The sequence below is a fragment of the Panulirus ornatus genome, chromosome 58 (assembly GCF_036320965.1).
Source record: "Panulirus ornatus isolate Po-2019 chromosome 58, ASM3632096v1, whole genome shotgun sequence".
Taxonomy (NCBI): domain Eukaryota; kingdom Metazoa; phylum Arthropoda; class Malacostraca; order Decapoda; family Palinuridae; genus Panulirus; species Panulirus ornatus.
The window spans coordinates 12,915,348-12,929,955 of NC_092281.1; the positions used below are offsets into that span (position 1 = coordinate 12,915,348).

General features: G+C 40.9%; 1 protein-coding gene across 1 annotated transcript; it reads right to left on the reverse strand.

The window, feature by feature from the left end:
* Positions 1-1,237: 1,237 nt before the first annotated feature.
* On the reverse strand, positions 1,238-14,404 carry Paics (PAICS bifunctional enzyme). Its single transcript, XM_071695302.1, has 9 exons — positions 14,266-14,404; positions 11,822-12,019; positions 10,574-10,752; positions 7,960-8,167; positions 7,296-7,381; positions 5,770-5,880; positions 5,283-5,426; positions 4,367-4,532; positions 1,238-1,874 (listed from the first exon to the last, which is right to left on the reverse strand). The coding sequence occupies exons 1-9, from the start codon at positions 14,270-14,272 to the stop codon at positions 1,711-1,713; spliced, it is 1,263 nt and encodes a 420-aa protein (XP_071551403.1). The 5' UTR covers positions 14,273-14,404; the 3' UTR covers positions 1,238-1,710.
* Positions 14,405-14,608: the final 204 nt, after the last annotated feature.

The following is a 14,608-nucleotide window of genomic DNA, read 5'->3' on the forward strand; positions in this document are numbered from 1 at the left end:
ATCTACCACCCTATCCACAAACATTCAGTAATCCCCAAAACATTCGTGCCATCTCCTCACCTCATCACTACCTGATATCAGTTCCTCATTAGCCTCCACCAGTGTTCCCATTTGCTCTCATTTTCTTACCATTAACCTTCCAAAACTATCTTTATTCTCAATTAAGTTTCCTTGTACTTGCTCACCCCAACTCTTTGTTTGCCCTCTTTTTCAATCCTTGTACCTTCCTCTTGCTGCTTCTCTTGTACTGCTCCTAATCATGGCCACTCCTTCCTTGTTTCTCATACTTTTTTTTCACAAGCAATTTTACTTCATCCCACCACTCACTACCCTCTCTTACCTGCCAGTCCTCCTACTTCCACATACCTCTCCCACACATGCCAGCATTTCTTCCTTAAATAGCTTCCATTCCTCACCCACTCCCCTAGTTTCATTTACTTTCACTTTTTCCCTTTGTAAAACCAGTCTCCTTTGGTATTTCTTGCTAAGTCTCTTTCCCAAGGTTGCTCACTTTCATTGTCATCTTCACACCCAATGTCTTTTCATCTCCCAAAAATCTCTACACATCTTCCCTCACCTCCATGAGGTAAATCATGAAACATTCCATCAGCTGCCCTTCTCAACACATTCGTATCCAAGAGTCTCTTTAGTACAAAATCATGAAACATTCCATCAGCTGCCCTTCTCAACACATTTGTATCCAAGAGTCTCTTTTGTACACTCATGTAATCCAATAATGCCTACTTACTTCTCTCCTACTCACATATGTATATTTGTGTATCTCCCTTTTTTTAAACCAGTCATTTTCAACACAATCTCTGTAAGCCGTTCACCATACCCATTCACCTCACTGAGTACTCGATGTCATCCTTTTATATCATCAACTGTAACACTGCTTTCTTTTGCATTTAAACCTCTCATCACTAATACCTGATTTCTTGCATCAAAACCTGACACTAACTCAGCTGTTCCCAAAACACTTGTCTCTCATTACTCGGTGTATATGCATTCATAATGACATTCTCACAACCCACTTTCATTTTTACCCACATCAGTCTACCAAGGGCTCACTTTCATACACTTTTATCACACATTCCCACGACTCCTGCTTCAGCATAATGCTACTCCTTCCTTCCCTTTTGTCCTCTCACCAATCTCATAAGACTCCATTTGTGTATAAAAATTCTGCATGCATTGTCCAAGTCAAATACCTATTTCGAGGATTAAATAAACCTGCTGCATGTTAACATATATTCAAAAAGCAGATTACAAAATTTATCTTTACAGGTCAATATAAGACTTTTAAAAGTGTCCATAACAGTGTCCATTACTTTTAATTTACTTGGTAAACCCTTCAATCTTGCTGCCTCAGTGACAGCCAAAGTTTGGGTTTCTTTGCAGAGAATTTCACCTTCAAAATATGGTAAGGATGAAAGCTGCCTCCAGTCAGACAAACACATTCTCCAGTTTTCCTGCTTAATCCCTGATTACAGTGTAACTCTTGAGCACAACACTGTGACCCATGAGCATAATGGCACAATCCTCGAGCATGACGGTGCAGCCCTTAGGTATGATGGCTTAGCCTATAACCTATGGGATCAGGTCAATGGCCTGAACATCATACCCAAAGATCATACCAGTATGCTCAAGCGTCTACATGAGTAAAAGCTTGGGTATGTCAGTGCGAGGCTGAGCTGATGATTACTCTTTCTAGTTGGTCTGGCACATCTTCATGTCATGCTGTTTGAGCGAGATCCAGAGATTGAGCTGTTTGGCACGGATTTTAGCCCATATGACATGGTCAGTGAGGGCCAAGATAGAGGCTGCACTCTGAGCTGCTGCCTCAGGATAAAGGACAGTGCCACAGCCCATACCTGCAACATAGTAAAATGACTAATTTACATACTTTTTGAAAACTGATTACTATACTTATGTAAACACTAAACTTTCTTATTCAAATTACAAATTGTTTGATGGTATAGCATATTTGATGGTACAACAGCCACATCAGTACTGTATGGATGCGAGATGCAGGCCTTCAACAAAAATTTAAAGGATAAGGTGAATGTGTTGGATATAAAATGCTTCAGGACAATATATTGTGTGAGGAGGGTTGACTGAATAAGAAATGATACAACAAAAGTATGACAGTAAGAGGGAATGCATGAGAGTGCTGAAGAGGATGTGCTGAAATGGGTAGGATGAGTGAGGTAAGGATAGAGGGTATATATGTCAGAAGTGGAAGAAACAAAGAAAAATGGAAAGCCAAGGAAGATGTGGAAGCAGGTAGTGAAAGATGCTTTCACGGCTCGTGGTCTACACATGCAGAAGGGTGTCAGGCATGCACAGGATATGCAAACTGGGGCGATCTGGTTTACAAGGGACTGATATACTATCAGTGGGCTGATCTTGGGCATATGAAGCAGTCATGGAAAACCACAAAATGGTCTGTGGGGCATGGTTGTGGATAGAAGGCTCTAGTTTAATTGCATTATACATAAAAGTTAGAGAAAAGGACATGAGAAAATGAAGGCATTTCTTTGTCTTTTCCTGGTGCTAGCTTGCTAGTGCAGGAAATAGCAAACACGAAAAAAAAAATCATTATTATACTTTTGAGTGATCAGGGCCTGAACATGCAGGAGGGTGAAAGGCGTGCAAGGAATAGAGTGAATTGGAACAATGTGGTATACCGTGGTCGACGTGCTGTCAATGGATTGAACCAGGGCATGTGAAGCATCTGGGGTAAACCATGGAAAGTTCTGTGGGGCCTGGATGTGGAAAGGGAGCTGTGGTTTCGGTGCATTATTACATGACAGCTAGAGACTGAGTGTGAACGAATGGGGCCTTTGTTGTCTTTTCTTAGCGCTACCTCGCCCACATGAGGGGGAAGGGGGTTGTTATTTCATGTGTGGCGAGGTGGCGATGGGAATGAATAAAGGCAGACTATGAATTATGTACATGTGTATATATGTATTGTCTGTGTGTGGATATATATATGTATACGTTGAGATGTATAGGTATGTATATTTGCATGTGTGGACGTGTATGTATATACATGGGATGGGCCATTCTTTCGTCTTTTTCCTTGCGCTACCTCGCTAACGCGGGAGACAGCGAAAAAAAAAAAACTTGTGCACCATGAGTGAGTGACTTGTTAATGTTAATGTGCTGAGAGGGGCATCTGTTGGACTGTCTGATCATTACTTGGTGGAGATAAAGGTGGGGGTTTGTAGAGGCTCTAGGAAAAGGAAATTATATGGATGAGAGGAAAGTTGTTGAAATGAGTGATCTTGGAAACTAAACTTGTGAGAAGAGATACAAGAAGGGTAGAATGGCAAAAGGTGACAGCAAATGAAGCATGGGCAGTAGGTGAAGAATGATATTTAGGAACGCAACAGAGCCAAACGGCCAAGTGAGGAATTTTCCCTCTAGGGCTGTCGTCTGTTCTTGATGCTAACTCACTTATGGAGGAAATAGTGAGCATGTATGAAATAAATATTTATTCACTTTACTGCATCACCTGCCTCATCTTCCACACTCTCAAAAGGAAATATAACAAAGCCACAAACCACATGAAATAGTGCATTTATAACAATCACTGGCTGCCTAACGCCCACAAACACAGAACAGCTTCATGATGAAACAAAGATCCTCCCAATACAGTCCCACCTTAACATGCTCAGCACTCTGTTCTATGCAACAGCACTAGACCTATCCTATCTAACCCACTTTATAACTAAACATAAACCCCACAGTAGAAATGAAAAACTTACCCCTACCTTCCACTTCAGTAAATGCTATTCACAGATTCCCCCACCCCAACAGACATAATACTGAAAAAATACACACACACAAAGTTATCAGACAAACACTTAACAATCAACCTCCCAACTTAGTCTTAAAACTCCAACCCACCAGGTGTAAACACATCAGAAACCACACTCCACAGAAAAACACAAGCCACACTCTTCCATCACTGTCCTGGACATCTACCATCACTGGAACACTACAAACACAGTTTCAATATATGCCAAGGCCCTTCATGCCCGTGGTGCAACTACCATAAAGATGATACCGAGCACTTGCTACTCAATTGCCCTGTACTCTCGACACATGGACACACACACACACACACACACACACACATCACAACACTTTATGACCTACGGTCCTAACCAGAGGATGTAGCCAGCTTCCAGAGTACTGCAGGAGCCTCCTCAAGATAGAAAGAACTCCTGAGGAAGGAAATAAGTATGCCTAATAGCTTTTCCTGCTTTAACAAGGCTGGATTTCAAGCAAATGAACAATGGCCTCATTTGAACACATATCATCTCTAGCTGTCATGTATATCAAAAATATGTTTTACCAGATGGCAGACTGAGTGAAGACCAGACATCTCGTGCTGCATCTTCAGGCTTGAGTGGTGGACAGTTGATGACAGGACAACAGGTGTTCGCACAGGTGACAGGGCCTAAACCATTGCTCCGACCAGCAACTGCAACAAAGACCACTGGGATGCCAAGGCCCTCGTACTAAGGAAGAAAACAGAAGAATGACAGGTTACATCTCCAACATGAGTAATGATTTCATCCCTCATACACATCATGGTAACTAATGCTGTCAACATTGAGAAAAATATTCTTTAATCACCTGTGAGCAAAGTCCCAAGCTTTCATCCATGAAACTCTAAACAGTCCAAGGATACAAACACCGCAGTTGGGATCATAAAATTACAGATTCCTTGGAAATAGTATGCTTCACATATCAATTTCTTTAGCAATAAGAATCTGATATTTACCTAATGTAGTCTTCAAGATTTTCTAAACCCAGAGCCTGGGTTGGGATATAGGGTGAACTAGATGTTGGAAGCCACAGCCTGTGGCCCCACATAGCCCAGCGGCCTGGCTGCCCATCAGTTTAAAAGTAAACTATATAAAATGCTATAAAATGTAAAAGACCAGTCATGCTGTTGTGGGGCTACATGGGCCTACGGGGTACGGCTTCCAACAGTTTGGCCGAAAAATAACCCAACCAAGCAGCACAGGCCCAGCCCAGGCTGTTGTGAGGGAAAAAACAACAAAACTCTAGGTAATAAAATGTATAACTATACCTGTCTTAAGCTAAAAGTGTAAGTGCTCATCACCATATTAATCATAATATGGAAACAAAGTGATTTTTGAGCATTCATGATGAACAGTTTACGTGTCTATCAGACATCTACATGAAAAATATTTCAAGAAAGTTGCCTATGTTAATCTTTGTTTTGACCTGACAGCACATACCTGTGCAATGATAGCAAGGGTCTCTTGAGTGCCTTTATGAGCTGAAGTGACACGTAATTCACAAGGAACACCCAACTTTTTACAGTGATCACGGATTTTCTCACAATGAGCAGCATCAGATGGTGAACCCATCAATACTGCCACCTGGAACCAAAAGGAAAATTATGCTATCTGGCTAATTTGTTAGAAAAAAATACATGTGCATTTACCACAACATGCAAAATTTATTTTAAGTTTTAATTGATCAGCATAATGTAGAAGATACAAGGAGGAATGGTAGACTTTGAATAGAGAGGGATGGATATAATGAAACTTGACTAAAGCTAAAGATATTTCAGATGAATATGCCATGTATATGGATTTAGCCAGCAAAGAGGTCATTGATATTGATTTGATAATAGATGAAGTGGCAATGACACACACTTTAGGCAAAGAATCAAACATTACTTCTAAGTGTTACAGCACAAAATGAATATATATCACTTACCAATCCCTTTGGCTTGGGAATGAAGGAATCTAACCTGTCAGCTACCCACTGGAAGTTACGCTTGACTTGGTTCAGTCCCTCCTCAGTCACAGTCTCCATATTACGGTAGAACTGTAAAGAACATGACCATGATAAGACAGGCTGAAGTCATAACTAGATTTGAAATTAATCACATAAAGAATGCCAATATGGAGGCAGATCACAGAAATATCATGAGAAGCATTAAAAGATGAGTGTTAAGACATACAATTTGTAGGTTGCAATATCACCCTGGCAATATTTTTAAGGTCCTGGAGAAATCATGCAATATGGATGAAAAAGATGCCTTGCGGAAGGTGCTGTGAACATGTGGTATTGGATGTAAGCTACTTGATGCAGAGGAGATTTCATCTGGAGAGTAAGATATGTGCATAAGTAATGAGGGTAGACGGCAAGTGGTTCCAAGTGAAGTTTGGTCTGCAGCAGGGATGTATTATGTCAACATAGCTGTTTAATATATTCATGGTCAGAGCAGTGAAGAACCAAAAAAGATAAGCCTTGAAAAAGGGTCAGGTTTACAATATGTGAGGAGGTGGTGAAGAGAGTCAGCTGCTACCTGCAGATGACAACTATGGTGAAAAAATTGAGAAAACCTCGAGAAGCAGGTATCATTGTTTGGGAAAGTGTACAAAAGAAGGAAGTTAGGAGTTAATGTGAATAAAATTAAGTTAACAAGTTATAGATGGGGAAGGGGATAGGATGGTTTCATTGAGTGTGAATGGGGAAAACTTGGAGGAAGTGAGAGTGGATTTGGCAGCAGACAGAACCTCTGGGAGTTGACAAGTATCACAGGGTGGGTGAGGGGAGGGCAAAAGTCCTGGGCACGCTGAATAGTGTGTGGAAGGAGAGGTCATAGTCTGTTACGGCAGAGATGGTGCTGAACAGATGAAAGTCTTTGCCCCAGAATTCAGAGGAACAGAAGAAGGTGGACATGTTAGAAATAAATGCCTGTTGACAATGAGCAGTGTAAGGGGAGATGATCATGCAAGAAATGAAAGTGTCAGAGTGAGGTATGATAATAGGCACTGTTTGATGAAGAGATGACTCATAGTATGCCAAAATGATGTGGATATATGGAGAAGATTCCCAAAGACAGACTAAGAGGATCTGTGAGTCAGATATAGAGGGGCAAGATGGAGTGGAAGACTGAGGAAACATAAGGAAGAAGTGAAACAGGTTTTGAGTGTCAGATATGAACATTCATAAATGAGAGGTATGCATCAAAAGGTGTAAACTGAAGGAATATGGCATACTGGGGGAAACATGCTACTACAGGGCTGAACCATGGCACATGACATGGTCTGGGGAAACTAAGGAGTGGTCTTTGGGGCTTGTTCTGAATGGTGTGATCTGGGTTCAGTGCATTGTAAATGAGGACTTGAAAGTCGATGCAAAATTGAGACCCTTGTGTCATCTATTGCTGATGTATCTTGCTAAAGTGGGAAGCAAACACCTTGTATAAAGTAAGTACATTTAAGTTAACTCACCTGTTTGTCCTTCATGAGCCTCTTGTCACCAGCAGGCCAAAGTCTCCAAGAGTCAGAATCAATTGTGTCAGAGACAAGGATATCCTCTATAAAGAAAACAATTTACTATAAAATATGGAATGCACCAATTTACCCTAAAATAGGGAAATAACACTTGTGTGGGAAAAAATCTGTTGGGAGCAACAACAGGACAAAGCTCTATGCTGGTGAATATTCCTTTTAATTGGGAAAAACATTCTAGCTTCTGATGAGGGAATTTTGCTACAAGAGTCTTAGAAGTCCTGTTGGGGCAGTGATGTTATCAAGTAAAGCCAAAGAAATGCTTTGATGTAAAGGAACAATAGTTTTTGGCAAGGGTAGGAAAAGACATATTCTGGTAAAATGATTCCAGAGTCAATCTTATCTTCCAATAGGTAACACTGTCCATCAAAATGAAAGCCTCCCTTATGCAGTTACTTCACTTAATCAGTCATTTACTTCCAAATTAAATGCTGATTGTTCCATGTTGCCAAGCCAATTACTTACACAAACTAAAGTAAGCTGTCCTAATCACAAGCTTTGTTCCTGAAGTACTTACTGATTCCTTGCATTTCTGTATTAACAAAATATTCATGTCTCAATATCAGTAATAACAAGCATGCACTTGTCCTATCAAAACACTTACTCGTTAATGCATCAATTCCAAATTCTATCTTCATGTCGATGAGAGCACAGTCTAGGGCAGCCCAGGCACGCTCCAGCACCTCAAACACTGCCACTGTTGTCTTTGCCATAATGTCATACTCATTTCGACCGATCACCACACCCCCAATGTCCAGCTTTGCTTCAAGAACTTGTTCTTCACTCCATTGTGGGTCATGGTTGGCATCATCCTAGTTAAAGATAAGATACTGGGCGTGGTCTTTATGGACAAAGTCGAGAAAAATAATGGTTATTTCCCTCAAAACACTGACTGGTAAGGCCTTGACAATGCTGATATTTTTCAATGAACATATAAATCTATCCTTGAATTTACTTAAGTATTCACTAAAAGGAAGATGGCAATAAAGAATTACATCCCTCATGGTAGTTTGTCTGACTGTGTCATACTATGAAAAATAGAGAAATTTACTTCTGTAAAAATTTTCACCTTTCTTTCCTCCAAAACTTTGTTTACATGGGATAAGTTAAAGACCATATTCAATGTATCCTAAACTACTAACAGGACAAACAGCCTTTGAAAATGTACATTTCCTGTGAAGATGAGATTGCACCAGGATTCAAAAGTTTATTTTCTATTAAAATAATTCATTGTTCAGCATACATATTATAGTATTTTATATTTCTCAGTAAGTGTATACCGCAGTTTTTCATTAATATGATATTCAATACTGTCTTATTAACAAAACCCCAATCTCCATTATATACATTATTTGACATGTATTTTTGATTTACTTGACCATTTACAAGAACATAACTATTGTATAAATTGAAGGGTGCCTGTATTATTGATGTTACTTTGACACTGCATTTCCCCTTTTATTCGGATAGGAATAATTATAACAGAATTCTAAGGCCCTGATAAAAGTAATTGATAATGGAAATGTTGGTGCGTAGAGCAACTTTTGTAATCTTTTGAGGTAACTTCATATTATTGAAGTATATCTAGACAGGAATTGATGTTACAGAATGAAACCTAGGTAACTTATGCCAATGACAACAGTCTTAGGTGTGGACTTTTTAGAGCCAGGACTAAAGTCCGACTCTGGAACGAAATTATTGTGCATGTGTTGTGATGTGTGTGAAGCTCTTGGTTGGACTGTTGGTGTACAGCATCTAACAAAATACAAGAGAGATCTGATTGGGGAGTGGACATCAAAATTTCATCAATTTTTATGGGTCAGTAGTGCAAATGACCCCAAAGTTATCGACCATGAGCTCAGAGTCATATGTCCTGGGCGAGGACAAGATATTTAGTCCATAATCTTTCCCAAAAGGAATTGTATCAGACTCCACATTGTCATAGGTTGGGTTAAACCAGTTAAAAGGGCAGAATCAACAAGAAAATCTTACTAGAGAAAATTCTTATTGTGGTAACATTTCTTTCTGTTGCTCAGCACTTTTCCTTAACTATACAGTTTGTGTGGTCTCATCAAAAAACCATATAAATTTTTTGACAAAACTCCACCAGAGCAATCTCTTTCTCTAGTGAAGTTAAAACCATCCATGTAATATATATATGCTTATTTCATCTATGTTCTAGGAAAGGTATGGTGATCGGTGGATGTGATGAGTCAAAAGATGCGGTTTTATGGGGAACGTTGCTGTTGTGCTGCTGGACCTACAAAGGCAGGTAAATAATTCACTACAGTATTCATGTTCAGCAGTGCAAAGTTTGTGTTTATGTTCATCACCCACATTCATGTAATTACAGAAAACAGAAAAATAAGATCTACTGTAAGCTTAAATAAGTAATTATGATTGTAGTATGAAGTTAGTTTCACAAACCCTGTTTAAGACTGATCATTTCATGAGATTCAGCTAAAGTCTTAGCATTACTGTGTTATAACATCTGAGCTAAAGATATTTGTAACATCCATCCTTGACTTTATTTATTCTCCAAAATTACCCTTCTGCTCCTATCAGCTTCATGCCAAAATTTCATACAAAACTCACTCCTCCCTTTTACCGTCATTTGCTCTTCATCCTTTTTCTTTCTCTTTATTGAACTGAAGGTAGGCTTTAGAGTGTGAACTCCATGATAATTTTGTGAGACATTCAAATATTATTCTACTTTGTTTTACTAAACAGGCTCCATTCCTAGCTCTCTAACATTCTGAACACTTATTCTCCCTGCTTCCTAATTGACACTCCAAATGTTTAACCATGTACAATATAACCATACCCTAACTAACAATAATATATAGACACAAATTGATGAATACATCCCATTTATCCTTTCACCACAGTCATAATCTCCAGAGACTATGTTTCCTCCAGAGTTTACTAATCCATACAGGTCACCCATTACAAGTAAATTTTTATGTATTTAGCCCCTTAATTCTGTCATTAAGGTTCCTGGAAAATGCTTGCATAACCATCATCTCTGTGTAAAAACAACTATAAAAAGTCTAAACAATCAAATTTGGAATATGAAATACTCTTATTATTCCTGGGGCCTTTACAACAAAATATATCCTGTGTAAGTCACATAGTACTCATGACAAGATATAAAGTTTCAAAATTATGCATTCATAAGGCGATACAATACAACAGAAACAATAACCAGTATTCTCTACCTTATAAAATGTCTCCAACTTAGGGGGTGTAAACCTGTAGCCCTCCGAGACACCAGTGTGACGGCGTAGAAATGATCCAGTAGCAACTCTACGTGTAACCCATTCCAGAGGCACCATATGGCATCTCCGAGCTATGTAAGTTGTGCTGTCGCATGATCGTACCCATGATGTTTTGATACCTGTAAAACCATGTGTGGTAAGTATATACTAATAATAAGTGAAAACCAATCTCTTTTCTATGTATAAATCTGTGCACCTGTGGGGATAAGAAATACCACTCAAATTTAAGTCTTAAAACATTAAAGAATAGGATGTCAGGAACAAAAATTTTAAAGCATTAACCCTTAAACTGCTATAAAGGGGTCCCTTTCCTACTACAGGTTTGCTAATAATGGTATGAAGCATACATGCTTAGAATTTTGGACATCATTTTATCAACTACAGCTTTAAGTATCCACTGTCTTCCATAGCACCAACAAAATTTTATCTATGCATTGGGCTAGTGTTATGTGACTGCAGCTTGGCAGATTACCAACTCTAGGGAGAGGTAGGAGGAATATCATAACCAGGCAGTGTTGGTAGGGCCGCTGTCATGGTAGCCTTTGGGTGACATTGTCAGCTGTCTACTTTGTGGGAGTATCAAGGCATGAACATTATTGGTAACATACTGTCTTATTACAGTATGACTAAACAGTTCTGTATATTTCTGAAAAAAATATATTTCTAAGGTGATTATTTTTTCATTTTTATATGAATAACTTTGATGTCATATGGTTAAATGCATTTTTCAATAACTTGGAAACATGAATTTTGAGGATTGGAAAGTTTACATAGATGTTAAGGGGTTAAGGATGACAAGAATAAGGGATGTCTTTCAACTATATGGGAGTACACTATAGCATCCAAATTAGGTCAAACAAATCTAAGAGGAATTCTATGGATGTTTCAGGAGTATGATGCTCCCTTCCAGAGGAAGCATCTCAATGATGCCTCCTTCCTCAAAAAGCATCCTAAAATATTTCCTCCCAGAGGAAGCATCTGAATTATGCTCCCTCCCGGAGAAAGCGTCTGAATTATGCTCATTCCTAGAGAAGGCATCCAAAAATTGTCCTTCTGGAAGATATCAGAACAATGCCATCCAAATAGGCATTGGTAGTAGTCGATTCCCAACCACCATTGGGACTCGGTTTAGAAGTCTTTATGAAACGGTGCCGTTTCTCTTATTACCAACTTGAACTGAGGACTCACCAGCTTCCTCGAGGAAAGTGAAGACCTTGGCATTGGTGGCATTGGAGATGGCAGCTTTGCCCTCCAGGTCGTGTGCCCTGGCACCATCCCAAGCCGAGATACGGTCCTTGTTCACCACCAGAACATGACCTGGGTCACCCTGTACCTCGTGCACAATCTTCGTCTTGCCTTCGATGATGACTGCACCGCGACGTTCCTCTGCAACACAAGAAATACAATGCTGATGAGGCTTCCAGAAGTCATGTTACTATACACCCGAAGAACACAGTTCACGTCTGTACCATCAAAGATGATGACAACGATCAAAACTGGCTCCTTTCCACTCCCCGGTAACCATTACGAATATTGTTTCCTCCCCAGAGGTTACTATGGTTAACGCTAGGTTCTCCCCACTCCTAGCGCTTATTGAGGTCCAAACTGGTTCCTCCTCACTCTTGAATGGTCTGTATGGTCAACAAGAGAATAATATTTATTCAAGGCGTTCATTCTTTCACGAAAGGCGGATGAAATTGCGGAACTATAAAGTGTACAAGGAGAAAGAACATCTTAAAACATATGGGGCCCACGAATCCTCAGCACCTTGCCATCTACTATCACAAACATCATGGGATGCACAGCAGAGAAGTTTAGGAGTGCATTGTACAAGTACCTACAAAGTGAACCAGAGACCAGCCAGGTTGGTGGGGGAAATGCGGGCCTGATTGATGGCTGGGGCTTCTTAACAGCTTCCTCGATCGACCCAACGCAACAACCTGGGCTCAGCACGGGTTATGGGGTTAGAAGACCCCCCCGAAGACCTCACCCAGTATAACCCTATCTCCTCCTTACTCCCTAGTAGTCAACAGTGGTTCATCACTCCTAAGTGGTCACTTCCGTCAACGCTGTCTCCCCCCTCACTCCTAGGGGTCACCTTCGGTGCCTCCTAACTCCCTACTGTTACGTTACTGTGGTGAACACGTTAACTCCCCCCCCTCAAAAAAAAATGGTTACCACTGTCAACACAGGCTATTCCCTAGTGGTCACTGAGGTAAGTATTTGCTCCTTCCTACCCCACAGACGTCACTGGTCAATACTGGCTCCTCCCCTCTTCTTATCCGCTTCCCAAGTGTTACCATGGTAAGGATTGGTTCCTCCCAGTGGGTCACTATGGTCACCACTCGCAACTCTCCATTCCCCAGTGGTCATTAAGTCAACAATGGTTCTTTCCTACTCCCCAGTGGTCACTATCACTAATGTCAAAACGTATCCCCAAACCCCAGTCGTCCCGTTGGTCACTGTGGTCAACACTGGCTCCTCCCCATTCCCCTGTGGTAACTGTGGTCAGCATTGGCTTCATCATTCCCCATTAGTTACTATCAACAGTGGCTACTTCAGTGATCCCTGAAGTTAACACTGATTCCTCACCACTTCCTGACCACTCCACAGTGGTCCCTTAAGTTAACACTGGTTCACCACTTCCTAGGTCAACACTGTCTCCTCCTCCTCATAGTCAATATGGTCAATACTTGCTCCCTCCCACTCCCTGATAGTCAACAACGGCTCCTTCCTACTCTTTGGTGGTCAACAATGACTTCCCGTTAGTTAATATTGTTAACGCTGGCCACTTCATACTCTCCAGTGGTTATTAAGGTTAACACTTGCTCCTCCCCACTCTGCGGTGATCAACACTGGTTCTTCCCCAGTGGTAAAGTCAACATTAGCTCTTACCCACTTCACAGTGGTCATTATGATCTCCACTCCCCAGTGGTCATTGGTCAACAGTGGTTCCTGCTCATTCCCCTGTGGTCAATACATGCCAAAATCATTATCCCATGGCCACGAATATAAGGGAATCCAACGTCTCTCTGAACATTGTCATTCCGATCTTGACGGGATATGGTCGGGTGTCAGCGGGTGGGTGCCACTAGTGACCCTGTGTCAGCCAGTGGAAGCTGACAATAGCAAGAGATTACATAGTTCTCCAGTTAGATGTTTCGTATCGACGGTGACTTTATTGCAAATTTCGATGGGTCATGGTTGTCCATTTTCAATCAGAAATACCCACTGTATGTATATTACATAAGGTTTCGTTACATTTTTTTGAAGATCTGTCCGAGGAGGGCGGGGCACAAATATTATGTGCCTCCTCTTCAAATCCCTTGTGTTCTTGTGATCCTGTGAAATCTTACAGCTTCTAGTTGATGTAAAACCTTTGTCTGTATGATTACCAGTGTCGGTAAATTCTGCATACTGGGTGACATACCTTTCTTTGTCCTATTATCAGTGTCATCTCATATCCAGTATAGTGTAGACGCTTAAGCCTCTTACATAATATTAGTGTTTTAAGAGATTTTCCCGACAACTGAAAGCGACTGATGGGTTTATCTCCAGTGACAGTAGAGCCCGAACACTGCAGCCTCCACCAGCGCTAAGCCTGAAGGCAAGGAACGAGAGATGCAACTTACCTGTCATGTTGGAAGAACCTCTTGACCACCGCTGCTGACAACAGACTGACGCTGGCTGTCGCTGTTACCAGCCGGTGCCTGCCCGCAGGCTGCCTAGCACTGCCACCACCACCCCAAGCATTAACGAAAGAGAATTACTTCCAATCCCTCACTTCAACCTCAGTCGAAATACCTACCCACTCGACAAGGAAAGTGAAGAGCTCAAAAATGAAGTAATTAGGAAATACAAATAGAATTCTTCTGAAAAGGGGGATAAATCCATGCCATTGGAGGTATGGAAGCAGTCACGTGGCGTCCCGTCCAGCCAGGGGTACCAACCCAGGCGGCCACCCTCGGGCCCCGC

Bases quoted from the DNA above. Each gene is read 5' to 3' on its own strand.
- Paics (XM_071695302.1), bottom strand. The intron at 10,753-11,821 runs GTGAGTCCTCAG...ATGGTTTTACAG, and splicing joins CACTTTCCTCGAGGAAGCTG to GTATCAAAACATCATGGGTA. The intron at 1,875-4,366 runs GTAAAACATATT...ACTATGTTGCAG, and splicing joins TTCACTCAGTCTGCCATCTG to GTATGGGCTGTGGCACTGTC.